This window comes from Meriones unguiculatus, chromosome 7 (assembly GCF_030254825.1).
Source record: "Meriones unguiculatus strain TT.TT164.6M chromosome 7, Bangor_MerUng_6.1, whole genome shotgun sequence".
Lineage (NCBI taxonomy): Eukaryota > Metazoa > Chordata > Mammalia > Rodentia > Muridae > Meriones > Meriones unguiculatus.
The window spans coordinates 55,546,532-55,562,820 of NC_083355.1; the positions used below are offsets into that span (position 1 = coordinate 55,546,532).

The 16,289-nt window shown below is 39.3% G+C and overlaps 1 protein-coding gene across 2 annotated transcripts in view; it reads right to left on the minus strand.

Moving 5' to 3' along the window:
• The window catches only part of Prkd1 (protein kinase D1), a 352,137-nt gene that overhangs the window by 16,822 nt on the left and 319,026 nt on the right, over window positions 1-16,289 (minus strand). For both annotated transcript variants that reach the window (XM_060387453.1, XM_060387452.1), the window contains 3 exons: window positions 12,562-12,723; window positions 11,886-11,984; window positions 10,807-11,074 (listed from right to left, as the gene is read on the minus strand). In XM_060387453.1, coding sequence (XP_060243436.1) covers window positions 10,807-11,074; window positions 11,886-11,984; window positions 12,562-12,723 — 529 coding nt within the window. The remainder of the gene's footprint in view (window positions 1-10,806; window positions 11,075-11,885; window positions 11,985-12,561; window positions 12,724-16,289) is intronic.

Consider the following 16,289-nt stretch of genomic DNA (forward strand, 5'->3'; position numbering starts at 1 on the left):
ATTTGCTTATCTGTATCACTTTTCTCCTTTTAAGAATAGCTCTGGCAAAAGCTGTAAAATCAAGTCATACATGTAAAGGAAGCAAATGACCTGAGCTATGACTCTGAGCAAATGAAGGGATAAGGGAAAACGAAATTTCATTGACATTCATACGTGGAAATTCTCCTCTGTGTGGACATGGCCTACTTTGATGCATGCCACAGTGTCATGACAGGTGTTACAGAGAAGGAAATGGAAGAGCTCAGTGGCGAATAATATTTATATTCAAACACTATATGTAGTTTATTTAAAATACTGAACAACTTTTAGATCATTTGTGGCAAAATTATATTTTTACCAAACTAAAAACAAAACAACAACAAAACAACCCACAATTTATTTCTCGACCCCTTTTTTGTTTCATGAAATTTTGCTTGCTTATTTTTGTTTTTGATTATTTAGAAGTTATCACTTACACCTATGAAGAGATTAAGGTCTCTAAGGAAAGTTAAAGATCAAAATTAACTCTTCTCTTCTCACTACTTAGAAAAACACCTATTAAACCTACTTTTTTACTGATTTCCTATAAACTTCTAAGCAATGAAAGCATTGCTACATATTTTTAAACTTTATATATTCATTATCTTATATGTATTAGTATTTTGCCAACATATACGTTTGAGCATCATGTTTGTGCCTGGTGCCCAGAGGCTAGCAGAGTGCATCAGAATCTCCAGAAGCTGAGCTGTAGACCATAATGAGCTACCACATGGGTTTTTAGGAATGGAACCCAGGCTTTCTGTATGGTCCACCAGTGCTTGTAAGTGCTGAGCCATCGTTCCGTCCTCCAAAACGTTGATTGTATTCATGATTCCCTGACTCTAAGCCTGTGCTTTTTAAAGTGTAGTCCACTAGGAGATAACATCACCAGAGCAGATTGTCTTCAGAAACTGTTTTAGCTGCTTTATGCTATGGTTTTTATATTTTATAAAGTGCTATTCTACATGCCTATAAATACAAGTGGACCTAATCCTTTACCACAGATATTTTGAGAACAACATATTTTATAAATGTTATCTGCTCCATTAAAAGTGATGAATCATCTTAATTTGGTGGCAACAACTGCACAAATCAGGAGACCGATGCAGAAGAATTGAGAGAGTTTGAAACAAGGGTGGACAGTGAACATTAAACCATTGAGAGATACATAGCACAACCTTGTCTTAAGAAATATAACCACAAGGAGAGCAACAGAACCAAAAACCCTGGGCAGAGGGGTCTTTTCTGAGACTGATACTCCAACCAAGGACCATTCATGGAGATAAACTAGAACTCCTACGCACATGTAGCCCATGGCAGCTCAGTGTCCAAATGGGTTCCCTAGTAAGAGAAACAGGGACTGTCTCTGACAGAAACTCAGTAGCTAACTCTTTGACTGCCTCCCCTGGATGGGGGAGCAGCCTTGCCAAGCTACAGAGGAGAACAACACAGCCAGTTTGGTTGATACCACATAAGCTAGGGTCAGATGGAAGGGGAGGAGGACCTCCCCAATCTGTGGACTTGGAGAGGAGCATGGGAGGAGATGAGGGAGGGATTGGTAGGGAATGAGGGTGGGGGCTACAGATGGGATACAAAGTGAATAAACTGTGATTAATATAAAAACTAAAAATTAAAAAGAAAATCAGAAGCCCTCCTGTATACCAAAGACACAAGGGCCGAGAAAGAAATTAGGGAAACAACACCCTTTACAATAGCCACTAATAACATAAAGTACCTTGGGATGACTCTAACCAAGCCAGTGAAAGACTGTTTGAAAAAAACTTCAAGTCTCTGAAGAAAGAAATTGAATAAGATATCAGAAGATGGAAAGATCTCCCGTGCTCATGGATTGGTAGGATTAACATAGTAAAAATGGCCATTTTACCAAAAGCAATCTACAGATTCAATGCAATTCCCATCAAATTACCAATTCAATTCTTTACAGACCTTGAGAGAAAAATTCTCAACTTCATATGGAGAAACAAAATACCTAGAATTTCCAAAATAATATCTGGAGGCATCTCCTCCCTGATCTCAAGCTGTACTACAGAGCAATAGTAATAAAAACTGCATGGTATTAGCATAGAAACAGAATGGTGGATCAAAGGAACCGAACAGAAGAACCAGAAATAAACCCACACACCTATGAATACTTGCATTTTGACAAAGAAGCCAAAATCATTCAATGGAAAAAAGACAGCATCTTCAGCAAATGGTGCTGGTCCAAGTGGATGTTTACATGCAGAAAAAAATGAAATAGATCCATATTTATCACCCTGCACAAAACTAAAGTCCAAGTGGATCAAAGACATCAACATAAAACTAGACACACTAAATTGGTTAGAAGAAAAAGTGGGGAAGAACCTAGAAATCATTGGCATAGGAGAAAACTTCCTGAACAGAACACCAACTGCACAGGCTCTAAGAGCAACAATCAATAAATGGGACCTCAAGAAACTGAAAAGCTTCTGTAAAGCAAAAGATACTGTCCTCAGAACAAAAAGACAGCCTACAGACTGGGAAAGGATCTTCAACAACCCTATATCTGACAGAGGGCTAATATTCAGAATATATAAAGAACTAAAAAAGCTAAAAAAGCCACAAATCCAATTAAAATATGGAGTACGGAGCTAAACAGAGAAATCTCTGTAAAGAATTTACAGAGAATGGCAGAGAAACACTTTAAGAAATGATCAATGTCCTTAGTCATCAGAGAGATGCAAATCAAAACCACTCTGAGATTTCACATTACACACATCAGAATGGCTAAGGTCAAAAACTCAAGTGACAACATATGCTGGAGAGGTTGTGGAGAAAGGGGAGAAAGGGGAACCCTCCTCCATTCCTGGTGGGAATGTAAACTTATACAAGCACTTTGGAAATCAATCTGGTGCTTTCGCAGACAATTAGGAATAGTGCTTCCCCAAGATCCAGCTATACCACTCCTAGGCATATATCCAAAAGATGCTCAAGTACACAATAAGGACATTTGCTCAACCATGTTTGTAGCAGCTTTATTTGTAATAGCCAGAACCTGGAAACAACCCAGATGTCCCTCAGTTAAGGAATGAATACAGAAATTGTAGTATATTTTCACAATGGAATACTACTCAACAATTAAAAACAAGGAAATCACGAAATTTGCAGACAAATGGTGGTAGCTAGAAAAGATCATCCTGAGTGAGGTAACCCAGAAGCAGAGAAACACACACGGTATATACTCACTTATAAGTGGATATTATATATATAATATAGGATAAACACACTAAAATCTGTACACCTAAAGAAGATAAACAAGAAAGAGGAAATGGGGTAAAATGATCAATCCTCACTTAGAAAGACAAATGGAATGTGCACTGGACATAGGAGAAAACAAGTAACAGGACAGGAGCTCACCGCAGAGGGCCCCTGAAAGGCTCTACCTAGCAGTGTATCAAAACAGATGCTGTGACTCATAACCAAACCTTGGGCAGAGTGCAGGGAATCATATGAAAGAAGGGGGAGTTAGTATGACCTGGAGAGGACAGGAGCTCCACAATTACCAAATATATCTGGGCCCAGTGGTATTTTCTGAGACTGTTTCTCCAACCAAGGACCATCAATGGATGTAACCTAGAACCCCTGCCCAGATGTACTGCAGCTCAGTATTCAAGTGGGTTCCCTATTTAGGGGAACAGGGACTGTCTCCAACATGAACTCAATAGCTGGCTCTTTGACCCCCCACCCCTCAGGGAGGAGCAGCCTTGCTAGGCCACAGAGGTGGACATTGTATCCAGTACTGAAGAGACCTGATAAACTAGGATCAGATAGAAGGGGAGGAGGACCTCCGCCATCATGGACTTCGAGAGAGACAGGAAGAAGATGAGGGAGGGTGGAATTGGGAGGGAATGAGTACAGGGGCCACAGCTGGGATACAAAGTAAATAAACTAATTAATATAAAAAGATAATAAAAATTCAATTAAAAAATAAAATAAAAATTTAATTAAAGAAAATAAATATAACCATGGTCTCTCTTCTCTCTGTATGCCCTCTGTGCTCCTACTGCTCTCTCCAGGTCTGGTCTCCATCCTCATTTCTCTCTGAGCTTCCTCTCCTATGTTGCTCCCTCTCTCCAGCCACTTCCATTGCCTATTCTATTTCCCCTTTTGAGTGATATCCAAGCATCCTCCCTAAGGTCCTTCTTGTTACTTATCTTCTTTGGGTGTGTGAATTGTAGTATGTGTATCGTATACTATATGGCTAAAATTGCTTATTAGTGAGTACATGCTATGTCTCTCTGGTTCTGGGTTACCTCACTCAGGATGATCTTTTCTAGTTCTACCCATTTTCCAGAAAATTTCATGATGCCTTTGTTTTTAATAGCTGAGTAGTATTGTGCTGTGTCAGTTTCTTTATCCATTCTTTGTTTGAGGGACTTCTAGGTTTTTCTAGATTCTGGCTTTCTGTGAATAATGCTGCTATGAGCATTGTGGGTAGGGGCATCTCTATGACAAACTGGAGACCTGAGACAGGGTGGGCTTCTTGGAGGATATTTGTGTGACTCTAGCTGAGACTCCTGGTAGCAGGGGTCATGGAGACTAAAGATGACACCTTCTAACTAGACAGGTCTTCTAATAGGAGAGGATCACCGACTCATCCACAAAAACTTCAACTGGAAGTTTACCCAGCCTACAAGATGTGCAGGGATAAAGATAGAGCAGAGATTGAGGGAATGTCTGGCCAACGCCTGCCCCAACCTGAGATGCACCCCCGTGGGAGAGAGCCAGCCTCTGACACTATTAATGATACTCTGCTATGCACACAGACAGGAAATTAGCACAGCTGTCCTCTCAGAGGCTCCACCCAGAAGCAGATCGAAACAGATGCTGAGACTCACACCAAACATTAGGCAAAATGTAGGGAGTCTTGTGGAACAGTGGGAGTTAGAAGAGAAGGACCTGGAGGTGTCAGAAGCTCTATAAGAAGACAATTAACCAGGGCCCAGAGGGCCTTGCAGAGACTGAAGCAGCAACCATGAAAGAGCATGCAGAGACTATACCTAAACCCCTTATACAGATGAAGCAGGTGGGCAGCTCAGGCTTCATGTGGGTTCCCTAGCAAGGGTAGTGGGGTTTGTCTCTGACATGGACTCTGCTGCCTTTCTCATACTCCCCTCTGTCAGCTGGCTTGCTAGGACACAGGGGAAGAGGATGAGCTCATTACTGATGTGATTTCACCAGCTTTGTTGGCAGGTAAGTGAGGAGCTTCCATTATCTGAAGAATAGGGGAGAAGGGAGGAGGAAGAAGGGTGGTGAAAGAGACTTGGAGGAGAAAATGGAAGGGTCTATGACTGGGATGGAAAGAGAATGAATGAATGAATGAATAAATAAATAAATAAATAAATAAGTAAAAAAGCAAATTAAAAAAAAATGCATTCCCAACAAAAGGCTCGTATCATTTCAGCTTTCTTGACATTGCTTTTCTCCCAATTAATTTACATATTAAATTACTTATAATGGCCAATTTTGTAATTTAGAACAAGCTTGGCACAAAGAATAGAAGAGGCAAATACTAACATACATAAGCATTTCCATTAGACAGAACATTAATTCTGATATCTCTTTTATGACATTTATTTAGTGTGTAAGTATGTATGTAACTGTGTGTGTGTGTGTGTGTGTGTGTGTGTGTGTGTGTGTGTGTGTGTACATGCATGCATGTGTGTGCTGGGCAGGTGCCACAAAGTATATATGAAGATCTGAGGGCATCTCTTTGCCATTTGGGCACTGATTCTTGTTTTTAGGTGTGGTGGTAAGTGTCTTTGGCCAGGAGCAGTATCACTGGCCCTATTTGAAACTTTTTTTTAATCTTTGCTTAAAATGCATGTCAAATGACCCACACATGTACCCCGCTATACACAGGTGATGAGGCAGAATTTCATAGGGTCTCTCAAGTTGGGCCTGATGTACCTCTTTTCACCTATTCTCCGTGACACAGAAGTTCCATTATTCACACTCTTTTGCGTTATAATTCGGGCATGCTTAGTTTAATTCAGGCATGACTATCTATAGTCATGAATGAATAGCAATGTGTAAACAGTTTATATACACTCACTTATTGTTAGTTGATAAACTCTAGGTAATAACGCACTGCCCACAAACCCACCTCTCTATACTGATGCCATGGCAAGGATAACTTAAGCATTGTGGTAATGGTGATTCTTTTTCTCCACATTTCCTGAACTGCTTAAAATGGTGTCCCATCTGTCAGTTTCACTTCTCTGCATATCTTTTTGTGTTGTCCTGGACTTTATATTTTATCCCTTTGACAAAACATACCAGTATTTCTTTTTTTTTCTATTCATACTCTTTGCAAGTTGATATAGATTAAAATATGATATTTTGAACACAGAACATGACATGGTAAATATCTAACAGAAATTATGTAGTTTTAAACAGATCCTAGGAACGACAGAGGAGTTTTGTAACTTTTCTTCATTTGATTTTTTCCTTTGTAATGGTGGATACATTGGTCACGACAATGACAGTCCAGCTAGGAAGAGTGATAAAAAGAAACACAGCAGCACATATGGTACATGTTAGAATGAGCTCCTGTGATGAACTTCTTCCTGTCTGGAGACTGTCTCCTTCATACAGCGGTTCAGCCTCATGATTCATTCTGGAGAGCCTCCTTTGTACATGATACACATACACATAAGCCACATAACTTTTTAATGTATCTGTGTGTGGTGTGTGCAAGTCTGTTCATATATGTGCGCACACATGTGTGAGCACCCATGTGGGACCTGAGGTTGAGGTCAGGAGTCTCCCACAGTTACTCTCCCCCATATTTGTGGACTCGGAGTCTCTCAATCAGGCCAAGAAGTCACTAATGCAGCTAGTCTAGGGGCCAGATCCTATTTCTGCCTTCAGAGTTCTGGAACTCCTGAGGGGCACCAAACAAAACTCCAGTTCCCACAGCTGCATGACAAGGGCCTTATCCACTGAGACATCGCCACAGGCTCAAATGAATACATTAAAGGGTGCTGCCACAAACAGTTTAACAAATATGCCTATGTGATAGACGGACACATAGATTGGTGCTAGAACAGACAGAGGATAAAAACACAGAGTCTGGATAGAGAACTGAAAATACAATATGATAAGCTATGAAAACTAATACAGTTCTGTCAACCAGCAAATTTCTAGTACAATCTCCTTTAGTACTCAACAACACTCCATGCAGCGACGTGGATCACTGCGGTCTGGTTAGCAAACTAAGACTTCCGGAAGTAAGTGACCTGGCTGGAGTTACCACTTATTTCACAGCACTGTCAACTCAGTTCTTCATTATACTGTCACTCTACTTCCAGGGACTTCAGAGATCATCACAAGTCATGTTTCTTCTATGGTGAAATAGTGAAAACACAGTAAAAAGAAGCACAATAGGGTAGATAATGTATCGATAGGATCATCGAGAGGCTGGAATTGACGTGGTAGGAACACTGGCCTGGGGTAGCTGTTAGGATTTGGAACTGCCAACACTCACACAGGTTACTTAACTCTGTTCTTTAAATTAGAATCAATAGTAGTCTCCACTCCAAGGTAAGGAGCTGATACACGCATTAATGCATGGTAAGCATGTTGAGTGTGTGGCTCTATGGCAGATTTTAGTTAAGTGTGAGCTAGTACTATGTCTTTATTTCAGTTTGTTAACATGTGTTATGCTATTTCCTTAAAGTTTCTCATTTTCCACTTTAACACACACATCACAAAAAACCTGTTTTCTCTGACATCTGTTAACGCCTTTGTGTTTGGTTTTAGCTTAGCATCTCTTTTTCTCCCTTTTCTGTTGTTGCTTCCTCTCTGTCTTAGTCATCTTTGTCCACAAGGCTAATAAAAGCTAGGCTCTGGGTATGACTGTGTGATTGCTCTAAGGATATAATGGGGTGTGAGCAGAGAACTGGTATTCCGTTCAGAGACTGTGTCCACAAATATGCTAACTTCCATTTTGAGATCACATACAACAGTCAGGAGCAGGCGAGGGTGGACATAGCAGGGGCAAAATTTGCACCACATGAAGGACAGCCTGAAAGGAAAGTTGTCATAAAATAAAGCAGCTTTGAGAGAGAGGGAAAACCCAGCACGTGGATTATAGGAACCAGCTGAATCTAAGGTTTACTTTTTTACATTTCCTAAATGGAATTTAATAATTTATCTTATTTGCTTGCTGTAGTTTTGTTACTAAAACATTTAGATAATTCTTTTATTAGTGAAAGTCCCAGATTTAATATCTTCACCAACCCTACATCCAACAGAGGGGTTTATATCCAAAACATATAAAGAACTCAAGAAATTAAATACCAACAAACTAAATAACCCAATTAAAAAAATGGGGTACAGAGCTAAACAGAGAATTTTCTTTTTTTTTTTTTTTTTTCAATGCAGTTTATTCAGGAACATTGAACAATCCTCGGACCCCGGGGAAAGCCAGCCCACAGCTTAAATAGCCTCTGGGTAGCCAACCCAGGCGTGCCACGGGGGCAATGCAGATAGGTCCACATACATGGAAGCAAGCCAGATCCTCGGCCTTAGCCAAATGTGGAGTTGTTCGTGACAGAGAGCGCTCACCATCGGGAAGGTGGAAGGCGGAAACCAGCTCCATCTTTAAGGCATAGCATTTCGCAGCTCTCTACAGTTCCCCCTTTTTGTTTTAGGCGCATCAGGCAAGAGTAGAGGTCTGATCTCTGATATTAGAAATAAATTGGGACTTTGTACAGATGTTCATTTAGGTGTCGTCCACCCAAAGAGCATCAGACCCGTCCGATACCTTTTTCTCAGAGGCGGGACCTGGGGCATCAACCCGCATGCAATCAGACATGTTCTTCTAAACAGAGAATTTTCAATAGAGGAATATTGAATGGCAGAGAAATAGTTAGAGAAATGTTCAATGTCTTTAGTCATCAGGGAAATGCAAATCAAAATGACCCTGAGATTTCACCTTACACACATCAGAATAGCTAACATCAAAACCTCAAGTGACAACACATGCTGGAGAGGTTGTGGAGAAAGGGGAACCCTCCTCCATTGCTGGTGGGATTTTAAACTTGTACAACCACTTTGGAAATCAATCTGGTGCTTTCTCAGAAAACTGGGAATAGTGCTACTTCAAGACCCAGCTATACCATTCTTGAGTATATATCTGAGAGAGTGTGATCTTAAATTTAGCTGAAACTTCAAGAAAATAAATGGCCATCTTTCCAAATGTATAACTCATTTTCCCAGCTACTTTTCAAGTTTTTGAAACACATTTTTACATTCAATTCTGAACTGTATTGTGGGTATAAATTTTGATTTTCTAACTACTGTTTTTAAAGCCACTGAAACTTATGTATTTGTCTTCTGTTTCCTTTGATAAGAACAGGGAAGTGTCTGACTGGTGATAGGCACTTTTTTTTTCATTTGCATCTGGCAATAGCATGGAGTTATTTTACTGCATTAGAGATATGAAGGTGAGGGCTAATCTTGTCTAAATTGGCAATGTTAAGTTATTTTACTGCATTATAGATATGAAGGCAAGGGCTAGCCTTGTCTAAATTGGCAACGTTTTGGGCACTGGCACTGGAACATATACTTGCTTTTTCCCATTCCTAAAATCTTAATTGTTCATTTGGCATATATCATAGCTCTTTTGCAGGTAGTCCAGATTCCTTTAAGAAATACCCATCTAGCTACAATTTACAAGAAACTAAAAGATGTGAATGGTCGTTGCTAGTGCTAACCACTTAGCTCTAATCATGCGGATACCCATTGCCATTTACTGCCATCAGTATCTAAGGGGTTCATCTACCTTCAGCAGTTTGCATACACTCTCCCCTTGTCTGCACTAACACATTTATTAACAGGTGTTGATATGACGGATATCTGTGAATGTACCATCTTCCTTCTATGGTAGAAATCTGAACACTTACCGTGGTCTTTGAACAACGTATCAACCAGAAACTGCCAGAAACCTGGTGAGTGGCCAACCAAGTATGCTCAGACTACCTGTGAGTTCTGGCCCTGCCACTGAGAAGCTTAATGATTGGGGCACTTGGTATCACTTCTTTAATCTTTAGTTTTCATAATGAACTCCAAAATATATTCACCAAAGAAATACTTTTAAAACATTGAACTAATCATTTCCTATGGCTCACCAGCCCCTGCCATTTAATCTGTGTATATTCCATTAAGAGGAGAAAAGTATTATTTAATAAGAATATAAGTTTAAATAATGCAAGACTGCCAAGGCATCCTATCCCAAAGGATTCATCACAAAAAAGCACGTTCTCATACTGAACAAAAGCAAAGCCTGACATTTCTAGGAAGTGGCCAAATAGAATATTTATTCTCTACTGCCACACAAAGTAAGGCAGGGGAGAAAGCACTTAAAATATTAATGGATATGGTATGATAATGAAAATGTCAATGTCATAAGCTTGTGTTGGTGAGATTTTAAGAGCATCACTGGAAACCCCAGTGAGGGCTCACTGACATCACAGCAACGCAAGTACGGCCAGTGTGGACCATTCTCCTTGGCTGTGCCACCTACTTTTTAGCATAAACTTCCCCATTTCTTTACTTCTAAACATACATTTCATCTAATGGTATTTTGGATTTGGATTTTTGTTACGTCTCAATCACTTTAAACAATTTTTGCTTCCACCCTAGTGAGTTCAATGAACATTTTTCATATTAATAATTAAAATTCAATGAAAAGCACTGCACTGAATATTGAAGTCAATGCCACTTTTGAAGGGAAGGAATTACCTTCATTAGAGATTTCCTTCCAAGGATTGGGTGGATACATGAAGGCTGCATTCTGGATCTGATCGTGGATGTCTTCATCTTCATTGAAAGGAAAGGTGCCACTCAGGCTCACATAGATGATGACCCCAACAGACCACATGTCTAGGGAGCGATTATAGCCCTTGTTCCTCAGAACCTCAGGTGCCAGGTAGGCCGGGGTACCCACCACTGACCTCCGGAAAGACTTCTCCCCGATGATCCGAGCAAAACCAAAATCACAAAGTTTTACCTGTTGATGATAAAAAATTTGCTGAAACCGTGAGTTTGAGTTTGCATTAGCTCAGCTCTGCCAGAGGTACTCAGAAATACCTTATGCAAACAGTAATTACTCCTGGTAAAGCAAATGTTACTTTCTACTTTCTAGTTTTGAGGAAAGTAGTTTATGTCACAAGACAAAACTAGCTTTTCATTCTTGAAAGTTTCTTGTAACGTTTTCCTTCCTATCCCAAATATCAAAAGATAAATATGATCAGTTTAGAGTATTGGTCAGTAGGTAGGAAAACATGCAAACTGGTAAGGATGACCTAATTCCAGGGGATTAGGCAAAGAATGACTCATGGAAGCCACAGTAACTATCAAAATTGTCTTTAACCAGGGCAGCAGATGGGACCTGCAGGAGTGAACACAAAGCCACCCTGTCCAAGTACTGTAGACTTAGGGTCCATTTCCTTCGTAGGCCTGTATGTAGGAAAGGGAAGATTTCCCTTTTCCCCACCCTCAGAGAGCAGGCAGCTTCCCTGAGATTCTAAGGCATCCTCAGTATGGAGGTCATGCTTTTAACACCAGGCTGGGTTCACCTGCTTTGAAGAAGCCCAAGACCAGACTAAGGAGGCACAGGTGAGTACCATCAAAGAAGCTTCATAAGAAGGAAGTGATACAGTGCTATCCAAGAACATAAGGCAACAAGGGAATGAAAATGCTCAGGGAAGATGTCAAACAAATTCAGGCTTTAAGGGGCAAAAGAGAGAATTGGGAGGAGGTTGCACAGAGACAGTGAAGCTATCAAGCTGGCTTTCTGCTGAGGGTGGCTTTGTACTTGCCTGAGGGAAAGGATCGGCTGAGGCCAGCAACACATTTTCTGGCTTGAGGTCACAGTGAACAATGTTTTTAAAATGAAGATGCCGCAAAGCCACTAGTATCTATAAAGAAGAAAAGTATCGAGATAACTTCATTTTATGATATTACTAATTCAATTCAAGATATATAGTTAATTTCAAGATACTAATGAAATCAACTGCAACATAAAGTTTAAAGGCCGAGAGAGACTGCAGAATGACCATTCAAGGTTCTTTACGTTCCAGACACTGGAGTTCACATAGCAGGGTGATAAAGTCCATAGAAGAGGTAGCATACTCTTCCATGCTATTAAATAGCAACAAACACAAGTGTAGACAAAGGAACTCACCACACTGCACAGAAGCACTGTCTTAAACATGTGCATTGAACCACATCTAAGCCACAGTACTAATATAATATCAAGAATAGCTTTAATGCTTGCGTTGGCTTCTATGCTACTAATTTTGTATGCTGGACTCTGAATGACATAAAGTAAGAAGATATACTGTGCCCTGGCCCTCCTTTCTGGTGTGCTTTAGATTGGGAACAGAGACCAAACAACAGGGCTAGAGAGCTGTGGTTAAACAGTGCAGTTAAACAGTGCAGTTAACATCTGATATTGAACACTATTTTTTTTTCTGTCTCTAATTGATTTCTTACCTGAGTAATTAAAAACTTCGTTATGTGTTCTGGCAACCTGCCCTTTTCACTTGACAAGATCATCTCCAGCATGTCTCCATGGAGTTTTTCCATAACAACAAACACTCTTTCAGGCGTCTCAAACATACACTCCAAATTTACAACACCAGGGTGATGAAGGTTCTATTAAAGATAAATAAAGCACTTGAAGAAAATGAGTTTTTTGATACTGTTTGGCAAGCTCGCTGATTACATGAAACTGTTGAAGCTTGGAGAAACCCGCACTTGAGATTCTTAACACCTCCAAATTCCACATGTGCTGCCTTATATTTTTGAAATTCTAATGTTTCCAAAAAATATATCTTTATTTTCTATGCATAGTGAAGTTATTTCTACACTGAAAAAGATATCTAAGTTCTAGCACAGTGAATTGCTAATTAGGTTTTAATTAGAATACCATATTGAGATATGTATAATTTCTTAGGATCATCTCCAATATTAAGCATATTGTCTTAAAAAAGCATACTAGGGCATCTTTACACACTTTACATTTATTGCAGAAGAGAAGAATTCATACATGGAGCACACATGACTGGAAGAGCATCTCAGCCAGAATCCGACGGTTTCCCTGCTTCCCAGGCTGTTGTGGGAGGCAGAAGCTGTCACACAGAGTGAAGATCACTGTGGACAAGGTGGCATATTATCGGCAGCCTCTGGCTGGTCAGGATGCCACACTATGCAGGGGTCTTTCATGGTTCTCAGCCATTCAATAAATATTTATACAACAGAGTAATGGCTAGTCACAGAGGCTACATCGTACTTGATATGATATGCTGTCACATACTGTTGCTCTGAGCATTATATTATTCCAGTCTTTGATGTTTAAATTTTAGTGTTGTTCTCGGTCAACAAAAGTCTATAGTCAATTTTATCATTAGTTATTTTTTTTTCTACAAAACAACAAATCCTAACATCATAAAGCAGGATATGTTTTACCTGTATTTTGATGAGAAACAATAACAATATCAACATAAAACATCATGAACAAAAATTGAAAATCACACCACCCACAGGAGGAAAAAAGTTCCAGCAAAAGCCAGGCTCACAGGATGGCTCTGCTCAAGTTTGAAGTCTCCATGGGAAAGCTGCTCGGTGCATCGTCCTTTCTGAGCATATGATTGACTAGCTTCTTTTCTCTATTTATCTAAGTGTGCATACCTGCAGGGTTCTGAGAAGACTGGTTTCCATAAATACCAAAGCTTTGTGTCTGGGCGATGAACAAATACAATGCAAAGATCAATAAAAATACATTCTGCTATCTAAATGATCTGAATATACATGCCAATCCTCAAGCATCTCGACCTATGCTTCTAAAACTACATGAGTTCTTGGTGGCTTAAAGAACCCTTCATCAATAGATTCTTTTCTCCTGTTCCCTATGCCAAACCATGAGTTTAGCAAACCTATAAATAGGGTTGGGCTTAGTACATTTTACCAAAACTGGAAACATTCCCAAAATGTCTTAGACCAAAAGTATGGAATACATTACTAGGATTTTTTTTTTCCATCTATTTTGTGCCATATTCATTGCAAACTCAGAAGGACTCTGCAAATGTCCACTAAAAAGCAGCATACTTAAGAGAATATCCAAGTAAAAGCCATAATCCTCACCTGGAAAAGATATTTTAGAAATGTAAACTCATGTGTTTGCTGTCCTTGGCTTTTGTTTTACAACAGTCTACTGCTTTATAGGTGTTCCAAAGAATACACTGAGTGAGAGCTGAAAATTTTTCCCCAAAGTAAAAACTTTGTTCTAACCAATGGATAATAACTTTGTTTGAGGTTAGTCTTATGTCCTATCTTGGCTTAGAATTGAGCACACAGCTTCAACTGGCTTTGCATTCATGACAATCCTCCTGCCTCAACTTCCATAGTGCTAGGATTACAGGTGTTGAGTTACCATGTCCAGTTATTTTTCATAGATAAGTTTGTAATTTACTGTTGAGACCAAGTCATACTTCCTCATGGATTGGTTTTATTATGGTCCCACTTAGCCAAATGATCAAATCTTTTATATCTGACAAGAGTAAATTATATAAAGGAGCAGGACTGTGTTAATTACCCAAACTCCTATATTATATTCTTTGAAATTTCTTTAGCCTTGGAGAACATGAGATTTAAAAACTATGAATAGGGAAAAATCAGTCTATCTCTCCTTGTGTAATCAATGGCACACATGTACTTTTTAATTACGTAGCACATGATATTACCTAGATACATTTCAATCAAGTCCATGTGACTTGATTAGCATATTTTAAAATATAAAATATGAATAGTCCTGGAACACCTTCTTTCTGATATTCCAGGTAACTGACTTTGAAAACTGAATGAACATTGCAACGGCAACCATAGCACAGTACCCTACAAGAAGAATTCTTGCTAATTTCTGAAGTTCACAGCAGGATTTCAGAGCATACATTTCACAGCAGAGCAAGATTCTACAGGACTCTGGCCATCTGTTTGTTGGATTTCCATAACTTAATTTTCAGGAAATGAAACATTTGGTCAAGCATAGGAAAAAAGTGAACTTTCACACACTGCAGACTGATGACATAGTTCTGGAGTGAAGATAAGGGTTTCCAATAGCTGGGAGGAAATAGCATTCAGAGATCGAGACAGTATCTCTTTGACCCAAGGCTCCTAGAAAGATACGTAAGCAATGAAAAACAACAACTAGTTCCTACAAGCAAGGCATTTTATTAATTGAACTGAACCAATTGAAATGAATTAAACTGCACTTTTTAGTTTCCATGTATGTGCTAAGTTATATATGCATTTGCCTGCATAGTACGTCATCATCATTAGTCTTTAATGCTAATGGAGTTGCTTTATTTCATAACTGGATAATTCATTCCTGAGATTAAGTTGTGATAAGCTATCACTGTCATATTTTCTTCTTTCTTCTACACCATTCTACTCAAATATACAAGGGGCAAAAAGAAGAGAATTAAAAAATTAGATTCAACATAGCATTTAACATTTTAGGAGTGAAGCAGCTTTTATGTGAGGGCTCTGACTATTGTTTCATCAGAATTCTATATGATCCAACTCATGCTGCAACAGGGAAAACTAAAACACAATGAATTCAGAATCAGAATTAAAAATAGCATGATGAACTGAGGGAGAAACAACCCGCTGCAAAGAAGTACACAGGAACCTGTGATGTCATTGCTTAAGGTATGATTCCACCCCTTCTCAGTATTGAGAAAAGCACTGCATTCTGTCCATTTTCTAATTACAGTCTCTTAGAATTCTGCTCTGTTTAAAGGTCCTAGAAATCATAATCACCCAATGCTTTATGAAAAGGAAATGGCTTATAATGACTCGATAGATATGGAAAAGCCATCTTGTAGGGAAAAACATGAAATGCTTGTTAAAAATAGTATCCAGAGTGATTGGAAGTTCTATTGATTTCCGGGAACTTTACCCATCTGTCTTTGGTATATATATTTAATGAAAAACGTCCAGCAATGAACCAGTGTCTTTCCACCCAAATCTGTCTTCTTTTGGTGCCCAATGAATCCATGAGATATGAGACCTGAGATTCATTCTAAAAAAAAGGATGTTCCTCTCTCTGAACAATATACTAACAATTGAAGGACCTATTCCTTCTTTGCTCAAGTGGATCCCTTGCCTTTGCCCTCATCATTACGCTCATGTCTTTCCTTACTCAGCTGCTGCAGCCTTCC